The sequence below is a fragment of the Marmota marmota genome, unplaced genomic scaffold, assembly GCF_001458135.2.
Source record: "Marmota marmota marmota unplaced genomic scaffold, marMar, whole genome shotgun sequence".
NCBI lineage: Eukaryota > Metazoa > Chordata > Mammalia > Rodentia > Sciuridae > Marmota > Marmota marmota.
Window position 1 is genome coordinate 8052438 of NW_026000101.1, and position 22034 is coordinate 8074471.

A 22034-nucleotide genomic window follows, 5' to 3' on the forward strand; every position below is an offset into this window, starting at 1 on the left:
CTATGACAAAATACCAGAGACAATCTACTTGTAAAGAGAGAAGGCTTATTGTGGCTCACTGTTTTGTGGATTCAAGTACCTCAATTGGCCCTGTGGCGAGGCAACACGTCATGGTGATAGTGGCAAATAAAATCACTCACCTCATGGCTAGGGAGCAAAAGAGAAAGAGGAAGTCTCTTAAGTCTTTTGTGTCTTTAGTCCAGGCTTCTTTCTACTGTACCCATAGAGTATTCTTTACAGTGCCATGTGGGAGAGAAAAAAGAATTTGTATCTATAAATCCTGTCCTTGTCAGCTTAAATTGAAACGGAAATCTTAAATATCAGGCTGGTCTCATTTTTTTTTTTTATTCTATCTGTTGGGCCAATTTGAATGAGAAGGGAATATTTGTAGAAATCCTGAATGTTGAGAATTTCCAGGCACTGTTTCTTTATGCAAAAGTATAAAATCCTGTGCTAATTTTGCCTGGTTAAGATTAGTTGTGATTTGAGGCCAGATATGTGTGTGTGTGTGTGTGTGTGTGTATAATAATTTTGATGACTGTGTTAATTGTAGTAAAGGACCTTGAGTTCAAAATAAAGAAAGCTTTTGGTCAAGTAGTATTTATTCAGTTGTCAGTCTTGCTGCAGGATTTGCAAATTTAATGGAATTAGTGTCATTTTCCAGTTTATAGTGCCAGTAACATTTCACATGGTCACAGCATGGCTTTCTCCTCTGGGGAGCAAATGGAGGGTTGTCTGACACTTGGTTCAAATGGCTTCCATTAAGGGGAGTAGATTGCCCCAGGAGCCTGCAGAGAGGAACAGAGTTCTTGTCCTCAGGCGGAGCTGCATCTGGGGAAGTTGGCGGTCTCCTGAAGTAGACACTTAGCACACTGTTACTTAAATGCCACCATAAAACCACAGTTGAAAAACAGGAGACTAGCAGAAGTTCCGCCTAATAATTTAGTTCCATTTTTCCTTGAGAACATTTTCTTTGATATATGGAATATTTGACTTGTGAAAATCTTAACCACATTGGCACTTTTTACAAGGAATAAACAGAATCTTTGATAATACTGGAGTAATACAGGTGTATTTCCTTTTGTGGGATCCTCCCAGATCTCAAATAATAGTGTTCATGTTGCAATTTTTTTTTTTAAAGCTGAAAGCCTTATAAGTTCTTGTTTTTCAGAATCACAAGTAGAATGTGGATTTAAACTTATGATCTGATTCCTCTTTCTTCTCTTAACTTAGGCTGCCAACAAAGTGGCTTGTTTTGGTTTACTTTAGAGGAGGACTTCAGTTATTAGGCTTGGAGGGCAGGACCTGTTCCTCTGTGCCCTGCCTGGCACCTTGATGAAATCCTCACTTATCTCGTCAGCTGGCTCTCACTGGACTGTGAAAACAGAGGTGCCTGGGACACATGACATCCTGCACTGCCTCAAGAGTGGGCTGGTGAAAGAACCTTCTGGAGAAGGGTCCTGGTAGTGGTCACACACTCTCTGAGCTAGAACTAGATGTGAGCCTGGAGATTAGATGACTCAGTTTGATCAAAGTGGAGGGAATAAAGTATTATTACGGAAAAATCTTATACAGGTGTCAACAGCTTTTGAGTGAGTTCTTGACTTGAGCCTGTGGGTTTAGAGTTCAAGCTCTTGAGCAAGACTGAAAGTCTTGTACTTTAGGGTGAGCACCTAGGGAAGGGGTCTCTGTCATGTTCACAAGGGTTCCAGAGCTTCTGCCTGGCCAATTCCATATTCTCTCTTATTCTTACAAAGTTAATGAAGATGAATGACTTTCCCAACAAACTACAGACACTTTGAGGGAAATTGAATAAAATGTTCTTCTGTTTAAACTTGCTTCTTTGAACACAACTGGAAATATTTCGTGGTTTTGGGTACCTGAACCTTTTCTTTCAGTGAAATTTCTGGTTTGTTGCTGTAGTAAATCTACCCTGACTGTTTTCTCATCCCTGAGGTTTTTTCCCAAGGGCCTCATTCTACAAATGTTTATGTAGCACCAGGTCATCCTTGGGCTCAGGATGGCAGAGAATAACATATGGAGACACACTAGCTTGCTGCATACAGCTTATAATTTAGTACGGCCCATCTGATAATTTGATCTGTTGAAGATTATTATAGATATCTTTAAAAAAGTTGTAGGAATTACAAGGCTCAGATTTCTAATGTAAGGAGTGGAAAACTGAAGTATTTGCTGAAGATTTGGAGGAAAGCAGCTGTGGGTTAGGAAAACAGGAGCTGAGGGCTGGGTTGTGGCTCAGAGGAAGAGCCCTTGCCTAGCATGCATGAGGCACCAGGTTCAATCCTCAGCACCACATACAAATAAAATAAAGGTATTGTGTCTACCTATTACCAAAAACAAATAGATAAATATATATATAAAAAAAGCAGGAGCTGAACGCCATGAAAGTGTGGAGAGAACAGTACAGGTGAGTGGGGACCCCTGAAAGGGAATTTTATGGTAAAACAATGGCCAAAAGTGATTCCAGGATATCCAGATAACACTGTCACTTCTTCCAGTGCCGGTTTGCTCTGGAAAGGCCTTTAAGGGAAAAGATATCCTGTGAAGACAAAGAAGAGAGATTCCTTTACTTAATGCCCCACCCTCGCTGGGCCCCACCCTGATGACAGCTTCACTTTGCAGGTCGGCCTTTCTCATCACGGTAATAGCTACTGTGTGCTGTACTTACTCTGTTACAGGAACTGGATAAATGCTTTATACATTATTAGCTCAACTTTATGGAGAGGATACAGGGACTCAGAGTCGCTAGGCCCAGAGCCAGTGAATAGGAGTGTCGCGATTCAAAGGTAGTTTCTCTGACTCCAGAACTGTCTTTCTTCCTACTGGACCAGTTGATTCAGGAAAACAGAAGAATTAAGGATTGGGGGAGTTTGCTGCATAGCAGAATAAATCCAAAGGAAAGGAAAGAGTGAAAGATTTGGGTTTTCCTATCCCTCATATCTTTGAGCATTTTTAAAAATATACGCTCTTTAGGCTTGGGGAATGCTGGATGTCTGAAGACCTTTCAGAGATTAAGCCAAACAAATAATTTTTGCTAAAAATCATTTTCCTAAAATCCTCTTGGAAAACCATACAACAGGGAATATTAAGCCATCAAGTCTTTCTGCAGCTCACAGATTGCTGAGTGGGGCTTGTTTGCTGGTGTTTCTATAGCTCACGGTGTTTGTAAATGCGAGAGTCCCTGTTCTTTAGGTTGCCTTTATTCTGGCATTATCATTATGGTTGGAAAATGTGATTTTTTTTTTCTTTTGACCTAAAATGCTGATAGTTGTTTCTTTTCTAAGAGAAAGTTTCATTTTCTTATGTGCTACATAGACTCACCAAAGAAAAAGCAAATAGTTGTTTTGTTTGCTGAAATCTTCCTTTGAAGGTCGCTCTGTGGAAACTAGTAGGGGAAAAGGGGCTCTCTTAAGAATTCTCCATAATTCTACTACAATGAAACAAGGATGTGGGTTTAAAACAGGCCTTCTTCCACAAAGCCTGACTCTTCAAAGATTTGTAGGTCCTAAGACCATTTAGCTGGTAGCATCTGGATTTTTGAGAGTAGTGCATAGAATCATTGGTTGTCTAACTGTCAATGGCATGATAGAAACAGCTTTAAACTTTCAGGATCTCCTTTAAAACAGAATTGTTGATAACATGAGAAATTATGCCTCTCAAGCACTAGTTACAGCCGGGCACGGTGACACATGTCTGTAAACCCAGCAACCTGAAAGGCTGAGGCAGGAGGATTGCAATTTCTAGGTTAGCTCCAGCAACTTAGTGAGACCCTGTCTCAAAATTAAAAAAATAAAAAATAAAAAGGGCTGGAGATATAGCTCAGCGGTAAATTGCCCTGGGATCAATCTCCAGTACCCCCAAAAGAAAGGCTAGTTATAGATTTATGCACTATTCTTGGATTTCTTCTTTCTTTTTTTGTATATTCACTTCATAGACACTTCATAGAAAATTGGCTATTAACAAATAATTTTGTCTGGAGAATTGGATATGTATTCCTGAGTGAAAGAAGGGTGTGCAGTTATCATATCTTATTGTTACTAATAATCAAGTATGCATGATGAATTTGGTACTTTTAACCCCCCACCTCATGTTACAGACAGTTAGAATTAATAAAATTCATTGGATCTATATATTTTTAAAATGGGCTGTGTGTTAGTAGAGCTTCTTCTAGAATGATGGAATTCTTCTGGAATGGTAGAATGACTTCATTTTATCCTTGACATTTACCTTGGATGATTTCTTAGCCCTTGTTTTCTCAAATTTGAGTATTAAAATCACAATTTAGGGACACAATTTCAGGGGGACTGAGTATCAACCCTTTATACCATGGCCCTTTGGTAGCTCTCTTTTTAATTCAGGGTGATGTCATTGGAACTGACGGTCCATGGGATGGTTGTAGAGTTTATAGGGTGTGTGTAGGGGTGCAATTTTAGGGGTACTAGCAAGTATGTCTTTAAGGACAGAGAGCCCATTAGCTTCTGGAGGCCAGAAGAGTTAAACGGAGGCAGTCAAAGTAGCCTAAGGCTTGCTAAAGCTGAAGGGAGAAATCAGGGATGACTCAAAATCCTCTCCTGCCCCCTTGGCAGCCACATTCTGTCTTCAATCATGGGTGCTGAGCCTGTTTGAGCCAGATCTTCTGGCCTTTAGTAACCTCATTAGACTTTTCCCTGAAGATGGCTACTGATCCAGAGATGGCCAATTCAGAGAGGCAATTAGAGAACAGGCCTTTTCCAAAGCAGGCATGCTCTGCTGGGCTTACAAGTTTCATATCCTAATATTACAGAACCTTGTACATCTCTCTGGAGCCTGGGCACATGATTCACATCTGTGATTCTTGCTTTTGCATCAACATTTCATAAATAGATGGTCAGTTGAACCTTAGCACCGGCATCTTTCTGTTCATGTCTAATGTCATTTGCATTAAACTCTTGCTTTGTAGTTTACTGGCTAGTTGTTTATTAACATAAAACATCTAGAACACTATAAATATGTACACTCTTTGTCCATTTCTTACCTCAAGTAAGAAAAGGATATTTATGAACAGTTTCATCAAGAGAGATACTGAGCTGTTGTCAGAAATTGCAACTTCTGTCTCACTTCTGGTAATGATGTGGAAACTTGTCTTAAAGCACAATATTCACATATACATTTCTCTCTCTCTCTTTTTTACTTTTAGTTTAGAGAAATAGCTATCATATAATCACTGGTTTTGAAGAGTGAAATTAACTGCTGCCTGTACATTCTGGATATGTGAACTGTTTGGATAGAACTCATAAGAGAAATGTGTTCAGAGGAATAAACAGTCATAGGAAAAATAGCTTGGTGGGAAGGAGTAGTGCGAGTCATTGAAAAAGTGATCTCCTGAGCTCCCTTGGAGCAGCTCTAAGTCACTTGCTTCTGGGTTCTTAGCTTCTCTATCTACATGACTACATGACATGTGGTAGGACTGGGTCTCCAAAATCCCAAGGCCCTCCATCTACTACTAATACAGCAATCCGACAGAGTATCAACTTGGGAAGGCCCTTCTCTCCTGCCCAGAGGGGGTGGCTTCTGTCTCCTTGGGACCTGACATTGATGTGGTCCCTGCCTGGAGATCTTGTTCCTGGGAACATGCCTGATTAAGGCATGTGTACTGACTGCCACCCTTCAAGAGGAGCCCGGTGCCAGAGCTCTCATGCTGGCCATTTCTTGCAAGAAAGAGCAAGACCAGATCAGCCTTTTGTTACATGTGAGGACGGCTTCTGGTAGCAGGGCAGTCCTGCACAAGTTCCCTTCCTCCTTTTCCATAGACTGCGTGCTACAGAGGGTAGAGCTCACAGGAAGGAGTTCCTGTTTTTCTTTCTGCTGTGCCAAATTTGGGGAAAATAAATCCTCCTCCCACCTTGACTTTTTAACTCTTCCTTTCTTCTTTTTTAAGTTAAAAATTTTTTTTTAAACTCTTCTTTCATCTCTCTTGGAACTGGACATGTCAAGTTCAAAAGGGAAAAATGTTTTGGTGAGAAAGGGAGGTGAGGAGAATAGCTTGGAGCCCAGGGTCATCATTTCTCCTGTCTTACCAAGCTTCTTGTGAGCTATTCTTCTTCTTATTATTATTATTTTAAAATTATTTTTATATTTTTTTTTTTTAATTTTTTCCTTTTGCAGCATCACTGGGCCTGACTGACATTCCAAGTTCTGGTCTAGGGAAAGTAAAAAGAATGTCTGATATTGGCTGTTATTTCAATGACCTCTTTGTGGGTAGCATATGACTGGGCCACTGTCACTTCATTATCCTCAAGATGCTTCCTCAGAGGAGTTATTTTCCTTTCCCTGTTATGCTCTGTGTCCTTCCTCTTCCTCCCCTTCACCCACTGTCTTGGCAACCCACAGTTATTGTCTACTTTCCATCTTCTCTGCTAGAACAGAGATCCAATGAAGGCTGGAAGCTTGTGTCTCTTGTTCCTTGCTGAATCTCTAGGGTCTTGCAAGCACCTGGCACATGATAGATGCTCGACAAATATTTGTTGTGGCTAATGGGAGCCTTTCGAGTTAAGGCTGCAGTTGTGTGTGGAATTAATAAGTAGTTATGAATGTTTATCTACTTTTTCTTTTCTGAGGGGATCACACAATAATCAGGCTTTCTACTCTGTGGTTCTTAGATCTTCCAAGGTGTAATTTGACCTTTAGGCATGTTAATTATTATAACAGAAGGCAGATTTTTTTTTTGGTGTTGGGTTTATTGATATATAATTTAAATACAGTAAAATTCACCCCTGTAAACTATGCAGTGTGATGCGTTTTCACAGATGTACTACCACCACTCTTCTAATAGAGAACATTTCTATGCCCCTACACATTCTATCCTCTTCCCCTGCCATAACCCCTGGTAACCATTGTCCTGATTTTCGTCTCTTTTGTTTCACCTTTTCCAGAATGCCAAATAAATGGCTTATTTCTCCTAGCATAAGGTAATTGAGATTTATGCATGATGTTGCATCTATCAGTAGTTGGTTCCTTTGTGTTGCTAAGTAGTATTTCATTTTTATTTATTCTCCTGTTGATGCACATTTTGATGGTTTGCAGTTTGGGGCTACTCTGTATAATACTTCTGTAAACATTTATATTTATGTCTTTGTGTGGACATATACTGTCATCTTTTGAAGGGTAAATACCTAGGTTGGGATCGGTGGGTGATGTCCCAAGTATATGTAAACCTTAACAAGAAACTGCCAAACTTCTTAAAGTGTCTCTTTCATCGTGTATTACCACAATCAGTGTCCTGAGCTCCAATTACTCCACATATTCCCTAGCACTTTTTTTTTTAACTTTCAGTGGATATGTAGTGATATCTTAGTGTGGTTTTAACTTGCATTTCTCTGCGATGTGTGATGTTATGCATCTTTGCTTATTGGGATGATTCTATTTTTAGCAATCTTTGGTATTCTGTAGATATGAATAGCTTCAGAATATCAGTGGCATTTGAAGTGAAAATTTCAGAAAAACATTTGTCACATTTGAGTAGTTACTTCTTCCAGATCCATGATGCCCCAAACAAGTTTGAGATATGGAAATTACCAAATTCTGGCCAGGAGTGACCCACCTGAGTGACTGATGACAAGACCTAGAGAGCCCGCCACTAGGACTTGAGTCTGAGGATTGGCAGAAACGGATTTCAGCGGTCCCTGTGGCTTCGGGAGGGTTGCTCAGTCCGTAGCTAAGCCTGATGTTTAAGGGAAGCAGATTTAGATTCAATTACAGTTTCCAGGATGCCCCAGGAGCCACCTGGCAAGCTCAGCAGTCCTTTGTGACCCTCTTCAGTGTGAGGTGGAAGGCTGCTGTACACAGAGCTTCCTCTCTGGGGACAATTTGTCTGAATCAGTTAGTAAAGCTTGTGAAATCAGTTACCACAGGCCCGTGAATGTCACCACCCTTGAATGCTGAGACCCTATTTCTCATGTCTATCATTTTCTTAATTAATTAAGTCAACATCCCCTGAGTTTTGCCTGTATTGTCTTTGAAAATAGTCATGAAGGAACCGGGACCCAGAAGATGAATACTCATATAAGGGAAAACAGAGGTCTCCCTGGGGCCACCTAGGAAGGGGAGGTGATCAGGAAAGGAATCTGAGGAAGTGATGACTAAGTGGAGACCCAAGGTGGAGGAAGACTTGGCCAGGGTGACAGTGCTGGAGAAAGGACAAGGGAACACACCCGAGAATTCCCAGCGGTCCTTGAGTGTACCACAGCCGGAGCCTGTGATTCAGAGCTCCAGGCATTGCTGAGCAGGTGGGGAATGGTGAGAGAGTAGGCTGGAGTCCCAGCTAGGAGGCCAGAGGCTGGTGAACCTTGTGGAGGATTGGACCTCATCCTCAGGGCGGTGAGGAGCTGGAAAGGATGGTGGAATGGCATATTTGGTTTGGTCAAAGAACTTAGGTGCTGTGGGTCAAAGGGATGGACGTGGGGCAAGACTGGAGGAAGGGAGGCCAGTAAAGTGGCTGTTGTGGTTCTCCAGGAGCAAGATGAGAGTAGCCTATTGACTGGTGATGATTGTGAAGTGGGATCCTTTCCAGCCAGTAACTGGAAATGTGTAGAAGGGCAGGAGTGAGCCTGCTATGCTTTGAAACATTGAGAAATCCAGTACATTACGTAGTACTGGCTTTTTTTTTTTATGGTTTCTGGTTTTGTTTGTTCACTTCCTTGGAAAACTGATGTGGTAATGTCCCTTTGGCTTTGTTACCTGGGCAGAAGGGTTCAGGCATTGACAAACCCTTCTCTTTGGAGAGACTTGCTCCCAGCCTTGATCATTGTGCTCTGAGACGGGGGCGGAGGTGGGGGATTGTGTAGGAGGCCAGGAAATGCCAAGGTAGGTGGGAGGAATTGGGGCAGGAAGCCTGCCTGTTTGCACACAGTGAAGCCAGAGTAGAACTTTCTCCTGCTGCCCTGGGCTACTTCTTGCTAACCATCCGTTTGTCTCTTGAGGGTCTGTGGGGTCCGCACCCATGTTTGAAGACCTAAAAATGCAATTTTATATAAATGCCGTCCAAGAAACCCCCTCCTGGTTTTCCTTTCCTCCTTTTCTCATGAGCATTCTGGTGGTTCTTCTCTTCCTCTGAGCTTCTCCGTGCATAGTTGAGGGAAGGAAATTCTATACTTGGGTTCAGCCCTGGAGACCCTGGCTCTAGGCCACTCAGATTTCATCCTTCTTACTTGATCTCTCCTTCCTTTCCAGGAACTCACAATGGATTTGCTAGAAATAATGGAATGACCAGTTTGAACAGGTTGGAACCATTTATCTGGGTTATACTAAAACAGAGAAATATAAGTAGGAAGATGGGAACTCATATTTCTTTGGCAACTTAGGTTTTGCCTTGGACTGTTTTGGGAACTTATTTTATCTCATTTAGTCCTCGGATTGCCACGGCAGGCAGGTATTATCACCCCCTTCAGCGACCCTGAAGCCTTGGCCATGGACACATGCTTGGGAAACTGGGGCTAATTCTGCTTTCTGTTGGTTAGTTTTTCCTTTTTTAATAGCAAACTTTGTTCTAGATTCCTCAATGTTACCTTGGGGATCTGAAAAGGTTCCTGTAGTATATAAATCAACTAAGTGATTCCCTGAGAGAAGCTTTCTGCAGGAGAAAAATCTAGTTAATCATTTATTTTTTTGGCAGTTCTGGAGTACAAACCCTGTCCTAATCCTTAGCCATTTACAAAACAATTTGGGATTATAAACGCGGGCCTCCCGATGCCTTTCTGGTTCTCATGCCACGAGTCCAGTTGACATCTTTAAACAAGGAACTGCAAACCAGTGTGATAGTTCTGGTTTAAGTCTTTCTCTTTGTGGCATGAGAAACTTTGGAGGTTTGTGTCTATTAGCAGTTTGCTGAACAAATAATAAAGAAAAGAAAGATCTTGACTATCTCGAAAGAATTCCTGTTTTATTGAATTGCTAAAGAACGAAGTAGAATAACTTATGATAGGTCATCCTTTCTTCTCAGACACTGGAAATTTCCTCCAGTCTCTTTGCTTCCCTAGAAGATTTTAATCAGAGTCTTTGTAGAGTGGGGAACAAAGGATAATATTCTACTGCAGGGTGACCTTTGCACACTGAGAGCTCCTCTGGATTCAAGGATTTTTGGTCCAGTTTTTGGTTTCTTATCCATAAATGGTTTCTACATCCTTAGCTCCTTTTGCTGTTGGTTCCTTAGGCCTAATGTCCCACCCTGTGCCACTAGAAGCCACAATCATCATTTATTTATTTATTTATACCAATAAAGTTTCTGGTTCTGTTGAGGGTTCATGACTACCAAGTACTGACAGGGTACGACTTTAAGCTGTGTGTTTCACACTCTTCTCTCTCTCTCTTTTCACTTTTCATTTTTTTTTGCCTCTTTCTCAACTTTAACTTTAGCATAATTCCTTGGGATTATTTCAGCATTCAATAAATACAGCTATTGGGTGGACAGCTGGAACACACAGAATCTTGTATCTCCAGTTTATGAGAACTCCTTGTCCCAGCATGGTGAAACCCTTCTCCAAAGGAGGCAGCTGTGACACCTGACAAGGAGTAGTCAGCCGTGCACCCAGGTGCAGGTTGAACAGGGCCAGAAGTGTGCATATGCCTGGGCCGTGGGAGCTTGTCAGTTTCACAGACGCTGCGCTGTGTCTGCCTCAGCAGCCCTTGCTTCTCTATGGGATGTTGTTTTCTTTCCACAGAGACACAGCTCTCAGGTTGTCTTTATCACCCGGGAGCCAGATATTGTGGCATTTCTTTGGTGCTTATTCACAGTCATCAAAGTCACGTTGAGGCTTTCCAGACAGGGAAACTGCTTTATTGATGGTGCCATTTATCATTTGAAGGACCCAACTTTGTGGCCACATGAAAATTTTGTCTGCATTGAATTTTAGGAAATAGCATAATAGTCACGCCAGGCTTGAGGCAAAATTTATCAGTGCTGCTGACACTTTATGTAAGGGGAGCTACTTTCTTAGAGAAGGGAAACAGGTCTGGGATTCCAATGTGCCGTTTCTGTCCTCGGTGTTTTGATCACCTAAGTTTGCTCCCTTGAATCTGTTTTTCTGAGTGCATTTTTCATTCCCAAATGATCACACCAATGGAGTTCAAATGATTAGGACTATAATGATTAGCTCCCAGTCTGCTGCCAGAAAGCAGCAGTTTGAAGCCCTGTTTGCTGGAGTATCCTGAGGCTGGCTGGAGTCCAGGATACCTGACCATGGAGGAGCAGTTAGGACGTAGACTTGGGTTTTGGCGGTCTCAGGTGAGAGGGCTGGAGCCACGGCCCTCATTGGTGTATGACTTTGCATCAGTAACTGACGGCTGTCTCCTCTTCTGCTTTATCTTTCAGTTAATGACCAGCCACAGCGTCTGCTGTGAGCTTCGGCCAGTGCCTCCAGGGCTCCTGAGCCACACACAGGTTGCTTTGGGTGCCGGCTGAGGTAACATGGCCTATTGGCCTCAGTTGAGGTTGCTGCTGTGGAAGAACCTCACTTTCAGAAGAAGACAAACAGTAAGTGTGGGTTTCTCTGCGGGACTCTCTCATGCTTTCCTCCATAGCGGGTTAGAGGAGGGAGGGAAGGGAGTATTCTGGATTTCCAGAGAGATTGAATGGATCTGGCACTTGTGGACCCAGGACTCTGCGATCCTGATGTGGCCTTGTGGCTTGGCATAGAGGGAGGATTTGCAACCAGGCAGGAATATTGTCTTTGGTTTGTGCTAGCCCCTAGACCCATGAGTTCTGACTTCTGAAACCTAATAGATAATTGCCACTGGCCACCTCACACCAGTATTTCCTTTTGCTATAGCCCTGGGAGCTTCCTGGCTTTCTAAGAGCAACACATGGGCCCCTGTATTTCTGGGAATTGGGAGTGCAGTGAGATAATGGCACAGCTTTAGAGATCAATTCCTGGATCTCTTGGTGTCAGACTGTGCTCTGTCCTTCCAACTTTGTAGGCCTGGAGGAATATGATAAGCAAGGCCTGTCTTATTTCTGTGGAGGATTCTATGCCTTTCACCTCCCAGATAGGTCAGTAATGCCTTGAGTAATCCTGAGGAGGTCATCTTTAATGCACAGGTGCTTGGTATTTTTCCAAAGGAACAGGAGTGCTAAAAGGCAGGGTGATCTCCCTGAAGCTCAGGCGTCAGTTCTTTGCTGCTTTACCTCTGGCTACCCCTCCTTAGTGATTCTATCTAGTCCTCCTGGCTTAGCTACATCTCTCTGTAGTTGGTTTCTAAATCTCTCTTTCCTGTTCTGCCTATTTCCCGAATTCCAAGCCTGCATCCCCACTTCACTGTCTTAATGAAGCTCAACTTATCTGGATCCAAAAAATGTTCATCTTTCAGAAACACAAATAGCAGTAAATAACCTTGGAGAGAATTTATTTCAGTGTTTCTCAAAGTAGAGTGATGCTTGGACCTTCCTTAAAAGAACAAAAAATGTCAGGATACCCTTTTGTTCATGTAATTTTGATTTTAGTGTTACTTAAGTCTGCTCATATATATAACTAGATATATATCTTTTATAGGCTGTGATATAACTATATGACCCATGTGTATTTTTACAAATTAAATGCAAACAAAATTGCAAAAAAAAATACAATTAAAATTTAACACAATAAATGTGATAAAACAACTGACTCTGTTTAGCTAAAATGCATATTATAAGCTGCAACGTGAATATAGTAGTGGGTGGTACAGGACTGTTCCTTTTGAGTTTGGCAAGTCTGTATTTCTGTGTGCTAATTATTCAAATCTCTGTACATTTTCCTGCATGAACAAGTTTCATTTGATGTCATTTGGTTCATTCCCATCATTCATAAATCGAGTTTCATCTGTTCCTTTCTCAGTCCTCTACAGTAATTCTGATGCCAACACAAACGCATGCACGAATATAAACTTGGGCTTTGAAGTCTTGTGCCAGCACTTGATTCTAAAGTAAGCATTCAGAAAATCCAGATACTTTATCAGGATTTGTTTAGATGATCATTGAAATGAAAACACAAAATGTTTAAAATCCTTGCAGAGAACTCACGTATAATGCTTCCAAAGTATGCATACTGCTTCGAGATTGAGAAACACTGATTTTGTCCAGCCTCTCATGTTACAAATGGGGAACCTGAATCCCAAGGTCACTAGTAAGAGAGCAGGGACTAGCTCTCTAAATGTATCCTGTCTGTTTTAGTCAAAATAGTAGTGAAATATAATGCATAATATTAATATAAAAACAAACATAAGCATCCATGTTTCAGGCATGAAGTGGATTATTAACTGGATTATTCCTTTTAAGGCCTCATAAAGTGCTGTTTTTTCTCATAGCTGTCATTTCTCATGTTATGAGGGATTTGATAGAGATGTTAAAGAGAGGGATTTGATAGACAGAGTTCCACATTGCTGACAAGGAACACAGGTAAGGTTCAAATCCAGATAATCTCATTCCAGAGTTGATATTCTACACCACTGTGCCATCATTATTAGTAACAACATTATTTTAGTAATGATTAGTAGCATCATTATTTTTCTATCCTCCATCGAAAATCTTGAAGTTTCTGACTTCTTCCTTGCCTTAACTCCTGCCTCTTGCAGTTGTTCCCAGTCTCTGATATTTCCATTTTCTAGTAGGTTTGTCCTTATCTCTTCATTTCTTAGCTACTATGTGGTCCATGTTCCCCGCTTCTTTTCAACCTAGTGGCAGCGCCTTCTTAGTGGGAAATTATCTTTGCCATGGTGTGTCCATTAGTGAGTCATGGAAAGAATCATATTAACAGTGAAAGGGGGCCGGGATTCAAGGACAGTCCAGTTCAAACTTGTGGTTTTACAGATGAGAAAGCTGAGGCACAGAGCATGGGAGGGATCCCCCCAGTCATCAGGTAGCACCTGAGCTAGGACCAGAGGCTGTGATTTTCTCATTCCGTCCATCACAGTTCTTTCCTTCTCTCTTCCAAATGCTTAGCAGCTGCCTAGCAGTGCCCAGCCTGGGAGAGGATTAAATGGCAGGGAAAAGGTTTTCTGTGCTTGACCAGGAAAGGAATCAGGGAAAAGAGTAGAACAGGATGTGGGGCTGGATCCTCCCGTCTGGGCCAGTCCACACTGGTTTTGAGCTTGTTTTGAGCTTTTTGCTCAATATTACTTATGTCTTTACAAGGGTTGGGATTAGAGAGATAGGGAGGCTTAGTTAAAGGCAATTTGTGCAGAGTTCTTGTTGAAGAAGGAAGTAGGAACACGGTCCCCTGACACAAAAGGCCTTTTTTAGACGCTGTGCCATTACCTGCTAGCCTGTTTGAGTTACTTCTCTTCCAAGATTTCTAAAGGAATGCCATTTTGTTGAATCAGAAAGAAAGGTGGTTTATTTTAAGTCACAGATGCTCAGATTGTCAGATGGGGCTGGAGCTGGAAAGATCTGACTTGTCTCTTGTATATTTGATGGAATTAGGGTTTGGAGGGATGGAGGGGTCCAGAGAGGGTCCATCATGAAAGCAGCACCAGAACTAATCTTCTGGTGGCCTCAGTTGGGTACAAATAATAAGGCTGGATCCTTCTTAGCAGGGTTTATTTTATCGACATGAAAGTTTTTATATTCTTGAATCTGAGATTCTGACTGGTGGATACCTCTCAATCCTGGCTTGAGTTTTTACATTATATTGTGTAGACATTGGAACCTGCTAAAGGTTTTGGTGCCACTTTGTTAGCTCACATAGTCAGAGCCAGCCCTGACTATGATACCTGCATGACCATGATATGACCATGATATCTGCATGATAGCTCTTGCCCACAATAAATGCCCATATTGCATGTTTCCTTGCTCCTGAGATCCAGGAATGCATATACTTGGTCCCGAAGCCCAGCACAGAACCTGGAACTTGGGACATGATTAATGAGAGTTTGCTGAATGAGCGGTCAATGTATTCCTGGTTCGTTAGTGTGGATCTTGAGGAGGTCAGGGGTCTGGTTCAGGGGTCTTGTTTGTTGCTTCCAGGAGGAATAGAGAGATCATGTCAAAGCCCAGAACTGAGCAGTACATCCCAGAGCAACCTTGTTGAAAGGTGGCTTTGCCTTTCTTGGTGTCCTTGTTTGCTGATGTGTCCCAAGGACCCCTGTCCTGGGCCTTCATTGTGCAGACTCATGAGGACCATCAGTCAGGGTTAGTTTTCCACTATTTCTGTTGGGCAAAGAGTTCACTGAATTGAGTTGCGAAAGTTGGGTGCAAAGCTCAGTTTGGGTTCAAAGTAACAGTTAGCTTGTGTGGGTGGCAGTCATTCAGTGCAAACAGGTTTTGGGACAGGAAGGGGGAGGGCCTTCAGAGCTTTTAGGCTCTTCATCTGGTGTTAGGCTGAGCCAGAGGCCAAGGTCTCCGTGGAACAGGTGGGACAGAGTGAGGGTGACCATGTGGCCTCTTTCCTTTTTCCTTTACCATTACTTTTTTTCAGTTAGATCACTTTTTCAATCATGTGGCTAAGAAAATAGATAATGTTTTTTATAACTTAGAAGTACTACTATTTGGGTACTCTTTAATATTAAGGAATAAATTATCAATCAATAAATAAAATTCCTCCTTTCTGAGCCATTGGAGAATTTTACAGTGGATGAATAATCTGTACCCCCTCCCGACTTCCAGTTTCACTGACACATTTTTTTCCCCTGACTTTAGTCTTAGCCCAGCTCCAGTGGCCATGATCTAAACTCACCTTAGCCACTGTGTGCCTCAGCGGTCATTTCTTCCAAGCTTTAGTTCTCTCTTCTATGGAATGAAGAAAATCAGAACAAATAGCTAACTGTTGTTTCATTTGGATAAATATTTATTTAGCATCTATTACTTTTGGGAGATTATGCTGGGTATATATTGATAAACCACATAGTCATGGTCCCTGTCCTTGCAGAACTCCCAGTTTAATGAGGGAGGCAGATATGAAACACATTGCACAAAAATAAAAAATATAATCATAAACTATGATAAGTGTTATGAAAGACACAACCAAACGATGGTACTAACAGGAGTAGGGACTTGAGTTAGAATGGAAGGTCATGACATTTAACTTAGATAGAGCCCTGAAATTTGAGCAGCAGTGTTGACTAATGATCAGGGGTTCTGAGATCAGAGGCCCTGCATTCCAGGCCAAGAGACTAGGGGTATATGTTCTTGGATCAAGGAACAAAAAGAAGCCAGTGGCACTGATGGAATGAAGGAAAACTGGCTGGGGAATGGATGGAAAGAGGCAGGGCCAGATCATACAATGCCTTGTAGCTGTGATTTTATGTTCACAAGGAATCTTTGATGGTGGGCTGTGATCTCTAGGATCAGTCTTGTGGTTCTTGACACTTAAGGAACTTGAGTGAGAAGAGCCCCAGGGGGTAATTATAATCATTACATACATGTGTACCATCTTATGCTGTTTTCTTCTTTAGTTTAACAGTACTTATTGTGTATAATCCCATGTTTCCAAATAATCTTTATATTTATAATAAAGATACCTGAGGGTAGGCTGTGTTTGGTAGTAGTGGAAGTGCTTTTATACCTATTATAACTCAGTTTTCACAGTGATGCTGAGAGCTGTGCATTGCAACTTCTGTTCCACAGGTGAAGAAAGTACTGTTAGTAAGTTAGTAGGAGGAAAGGCTGGACCTTTGGCTCCAACCATAGGATGACACCATTTATGTTCTCTAGTAAGCCATCCATGCAGTTTTCATTTTATAAGCTCAAACCCTATTGACAACATTTAATTTGCTCTCAGCATTTGCTGTTACAATTAAATTACTGTAAAGATTTTATAGACTTAGACTTTTCTTACTTTTGTATTATTTCCTCAGGCTAAAATCTCAGGACTAGGATTACCGGGACAAAGGGAAATGGTCCTTGAAGTATAGGACCAGATGTCCTTCTAAAGGATAGACCCAATTTAAAAAGCCATTATCAATGTATCAGGCTCAGTAGTTCCAGGAGGGCAGCCTGGTTTTAAAAATTGTATTTCCCTCTAGCATTGATCTGATTTAATCTTTCAGATTTCACTTCAGTTTTCCCACACCTCATTGAAACATACACGGTGTTAGGAATGGGTCTAAAATTAATTTTTCTTTACATTCATATAATGTTATCCCTGTAGCTTTTGTAGCCTAGTTATTTTGGGGACATTCATAAGACCTTATGTCTGTGGGGGTCTATTCTGGAGTTTTTTGTTTGGTTGACAGGTGTTGGTTACCTGTGTGTTAATATAGCCCCAGGAGTGTCCTTACTTTGGTGACCATTCTGATACCTGGGGGAGCTTGTGTTATAGGTTCCTTTGATTTGACCTCTTAGGATATCCTTTGTTGTTTCCATCCATTTCTTTTTCTCATTGAATCTTATTTCCATATGAAGTTCTAAAAAGTATCACTATTTCAAGTGAAATTATGTTAAATCTATAAATTGGTTTGGAAAATTTGGATATTAAATGTCCCCATCAAGAAGCATGGCTTAGCTCTCATTAATTCCCATCTTCCTTTATTTACCTCACCAAAGTTCAGGAATATTTAACATTAAGAGAATATCTAACTTTTCTGTTTATGTGTCTGTTCTTGCTGTGAATAGTAATTTTTTTCCTCCTATCACATATTACTAATTTAGCTGATTATCACAGGCCTCCAGAAATACCATTATTTAGATTTACCTTGGTTCTGATTAATTTACCCCTATTTTCAATTCAGTTTCAATTTCAGCTTTTTAATAGATTTTGTGGGCTTTCCTAGATTTGTGACCATGCTGTAAATGGAAAGGACATTTTCATCTCTGCATTTCTGATGTATATTCTTTTTGTTTCTTGTTTCATGCCCCATTGAAATCTCAAGCATTTTTTAACTCAGTACTAAGAAACAGTGATTTCTTTTTTCAGTATGAAGCGAATTTTTTGGGCTTCCATTATTCAGGAGACCTTTGCCTAAGGCCAAACTTTATTTCACTGGTTTCTGTGTTCTTTAAACATGGTCCTTGCTGTGCCCAACTTTGAATTAATATGCATAAATCTTGAGAATTCAGGAGTTCCACGACTGTCCTCAGGCTAGGTAGCTAAATGCTTTCGCAGAGTGACTGGATTGTGGTATATGAACTTTTGCAACCAGCAGCAATGAACACTCAGGGGACAGTGAACATGCATAGTGTGTGAGGTCTTGGCACAGTTCTGAATGAGGATTCAAAAATGGCTTGATGCATATTGAATAACATGATGATCATAATAGCCATGACGAGCTGGACTGTGTCCTCAATCCTTTACAGGAAATGATATTTAATTTTCACAGTTACTCTAGAGCAGTGATTCTTATCTAGGGGCAATCTCCCTCCCCCACCCTGGGGCTTTTGGTAGTATCTGGAGAAGTTTTTGGTTGGCACAATCCTGGGCATGTGTGTGCTGCTGGTATGAATGGGTGGAGACCAGGGATTCTGCTAAACACTCTACAGTTAGTAGGAGAGTCTCCCACACAGTTATCAGGCTCAAAATGTTGGTGGCACCACTGTTGAGAAATCAGGCCCTCATGATGATGAGGAATATCAATGGGAAGTACACAGTAGTGCTCTGGCTCTCCCCAGAGCGTCTTAGACTTTGGTGAAAAACACTTTTTTGGAAGCAGTGTTCCTCATCTTCCCAACGCCATGGTGGGGAGGTGTGGAGTTTGGTGGTGTACCAAAGCAAGACTTAAGTTTTCTACAGAAGTGTATTATGGTAAAGGGTTATGGTAAAGGGTCCGCTTTTATTTATAAGTTATTTCTGAAAGCCTGTGCTTAATAAAAGTACTAAGCTTAGTGGTGGAGGAGAAATCTGATTTTGATGAGTGGAGCAAGAACTGCATTTCTTTTTTTTTATTTTTTTTTATTGGTTGTTCAAAACATTACAAAACTCTTGACATATCATATTTCATACATTAGATTCAAGTGGGTTATGAATTCCCATTTTTACCCCAAATACAGATTGCAGAATCACATCGGTTACACATCCACATTTTTACATAAAGCCATATTAGTAACTGTTGTATTCTACTACCTTTCCTATCCTCTACTATCCCCCCTCCCCTCCCATCTTCTCTCTCTACCCCATCTACTGTAATTCATTTCTCTCCTTGTTTTTTTCCCCATTCCCCTCACAACCTCTTATATGTAATTTTGTATAACAATGAGGGTCTCCTTCCATTTCCATGCAATTTCCCTTTTCTCTACCTTTCCCTCCCACCTCATGTCTCTGTTTAATGTTAATCTTTTCCTCCTGCTCTTCCTCCCTGCTCTGTTCTTAGTTGCTCTCATTATATCAAAGAAGACATTTGGCATTTGTTTTTTAGGGATTGGCTAGCTTCACTTAGCATAATCTGCTCTAGTGCCATCCATTTCCCTGCAAATTCCATGATTTTGTCATTTTTTAGTGCTGTGTAATACTCCATTGTGTATAAATGCCACATTTTTTTTTTTTTATCCATTCATCTATTGAAGGGCATCTGGGTTGGTTCCACAGTCTAGCTATTGTGAATTGTGCTGCTATGAACATCGATGTGGCAGTATCCCTGCAGCCCTTCCCACTAGAGTGAGGCTATTAGGAAAAGAAATACCTAGAACATCCCCCTGATCTTGGAAGGTGAATTCTATGTTCAATGGTAGAAGTGTTTTTAGAGGTATAGGAGAAAGGGACATGATTACGTTTTGTCTCATGAGTTCCCTCATTTGGGTGGTGTGAATATTGGTGGCAGTGTCTTCACTCATCAGTACATGTTAGTGTCTCTGCTTAGCAGGGGCTTTGAAAGATCAGGGGTCTACATATTCTGGCCATAGGAGGGCAGAGGACCTAAGGAGGTTGATGTGATAGTGGCTATGAGCAGGGACTCAATTGACTTTGAATATCAGCTCTGCTATTTACTAATCTTGTACTCTTGGGCAATTCATTAACTTCTTGTCCCTCAGTTTCCTCATCTATAAAGTGGATATTATAATACTACTACTACTAATTGAGTTGTTTGAAGGTTAAATGAGTCAATATTTGCAAAGCATTTAGCATATTGTTACATAGAAAGACCTATTTTAAGTATTAGCTGTTATTACTGCTATCTTCAATGTGACTTCTTTCCCTGGTCTGCTTACCCATGCTAGCTTCAGCTGCTAACAGTGGTTTGTAAGATTTTCCTTGTGCCTTTTGCTACCAGTATCATGGGGAAGATCCATTCATTTTTTTCAAGTAACCAACATATTTTGAGCATCTGCTGCTCTACAGGGTTCTAGATGTGGATCTGCAGAGATGTCCAGAAACATAAGGCCTGATTCATTGGGTCAGATCAGTTCTCAGCAGGGCTGGCAAGTACAGGGTTCCACTTAAGGGGCAGATCTTAAAATGGATATGTCCCCAACATTGTTCAGTGAGAGGCAGCATGACAGCATGACCAGAGCAGAAATTTAGGGGTCAGTAGATCTGAGTTCAAACGTTGGTGCAGTCTATTTTCAGGCTTTAACTCGTGGTTTATCTGAACCTTAGTTTTTCACTTTTAAATAGAAATGATACAATCTACCCCTCAGTCTTGTTATGGATTAAATATTGGAGATGAAATGTACAAAAATCCCTGAGTGCACAGTAGGTGCTCAGTATTGGCTGTACCTTTTATAAATCTGCAAGCTGTGAGTTCATCTTGTGTCTATGGAACCTACTGCTGTTTTTAGTCCCTGCCACCTAGTGGGGCCATTTCCTACCTGAGACACCTGCAGTATCAAATAGGATTCGATGTGCCCTAGAGATGGGACAGAACTGGCCACTAATCTCAGCCCTGTTGCTCACAGGTTCTGTGATTCACTGTCCTTGAGCCTTAGCCTTTTCATGTATAAAGTGAGGACAGTAATGGTTCCTACCTCCCAGGGTTGTTCTGAGGATTAAATGAAATAAGCCATAGAAAATATGCCCAGTACATATTAGACTCTAAGTGAATAGTAGCTACTGTTTATCCTACCAGTGCAAATGGTAGCTTCAGAGCTTCAGGGTTGATGACTATTTATCTTATGCATACTCTCTTTACTTTTATTTTCTTCAAGGTTCATTATTCTTTTCTGAATTCATTTTTGTCTGATCATTTTTTAAAAATTTCATTCCTGTCTTTGTTAATATTTGTAAGTGCGTTTATTTAGCTGTGAGCTTGGAATGCTTATGACTTTGTGTCCTTTTCTTTAAATTTTATTTTTGGTTAATGGTATCTGTGTTTCATAAACATTGTTATAATGACTGCATAATCCATTGCCAAGTAGATGTACCATAATTTAATCATTTCCCTATTGCTGTGCAATTAAGTTGTTTCCAATATTTTGCAATTATAATGTTTCAATGAATAACTTGATGGATATAGCTTTTTGGCATTTTAAATTTAGTTCCCTAGAATGAATTCCCAGGAATATTATTTGGTCAAAGGGGATAAACATAACTTTTAAATACATATTGCCACATTGCTTTCCCAAAGGGCCCACTTGATTTATGTTTTCATCTTCATTATTTTATAAACTTTGGTTCATTCTCTCACCCAAGAAACACTTTTAAGCCTTTATCATGGGGCAGACTTAGTGAGCAGCAAGTGACACTGGAGTAGAAGCTCCTATATGACTATAGCCCTGCTATGCCAAGAGCTGATAAAGGCACAGAGTACCTGGGGATCTGAGTACCATCCAGAGGAGGGACTTCCAGCTCAGTTGGTAGAGATGTTTATTTTGAGTGTCACGGCTTTGTTCTGGCAGAAAGGATAGTTTTCTTTTTTCCCTCCAGCTTTATTGAGGTGTAATTGACAGATAAAACTTGTATATATTTAAGGGGGGCAATGTGATATTGTGATATACATATATATTGACTTAAAAATTAGTATGAAATAAAGAGACATTAATAAAAATTGGTATGAAATAAAAGGGAAGAAGCTGAATGTCATTTGCAAGCTTGGACATTTCAGTGTGTTTTGTCTTTGGGGGATTATTTACAGAAATATTTAGCAAGGCCAACCCTATCTTGGTCTTGGTAACCCCATAGTCAGTATGTTTTCTTCCAGAGATG

The 22034-nt window shown here is 40.9% G+C and overlaps 1 protein-coding gene across 3 annotated transcripts in view; it reads left to right on the plus strand.

The window, feature by feature from the left end:
* Abca1 (ATP binding cassette subfamily A member 1) overlaps positions 1-22034 on the plus strand; it is a 135150-nt gene that overhangs the window by 8733 nt on the left and 104383 nt on the right. For 2 of the 3 annotated variants that reach the window (XM_015492234.2, XM_048783273.1), the window contains exon 2: positions 11366-11527. In XM_015492234.2, the coding sequence (XP_015347720.1) occupies positions 11462-11527 (66 nt within the window). In that variant the 5' untranslated portion in view covers positions 11366-11461. Of the gene's footprint in view, positions 1-9228; positions 9278-11365; positions 11528-22034 lie in introns of all 3 variants that reach the window. The other variant, XM_048783274.1, reaches the window with a different exon arrangement.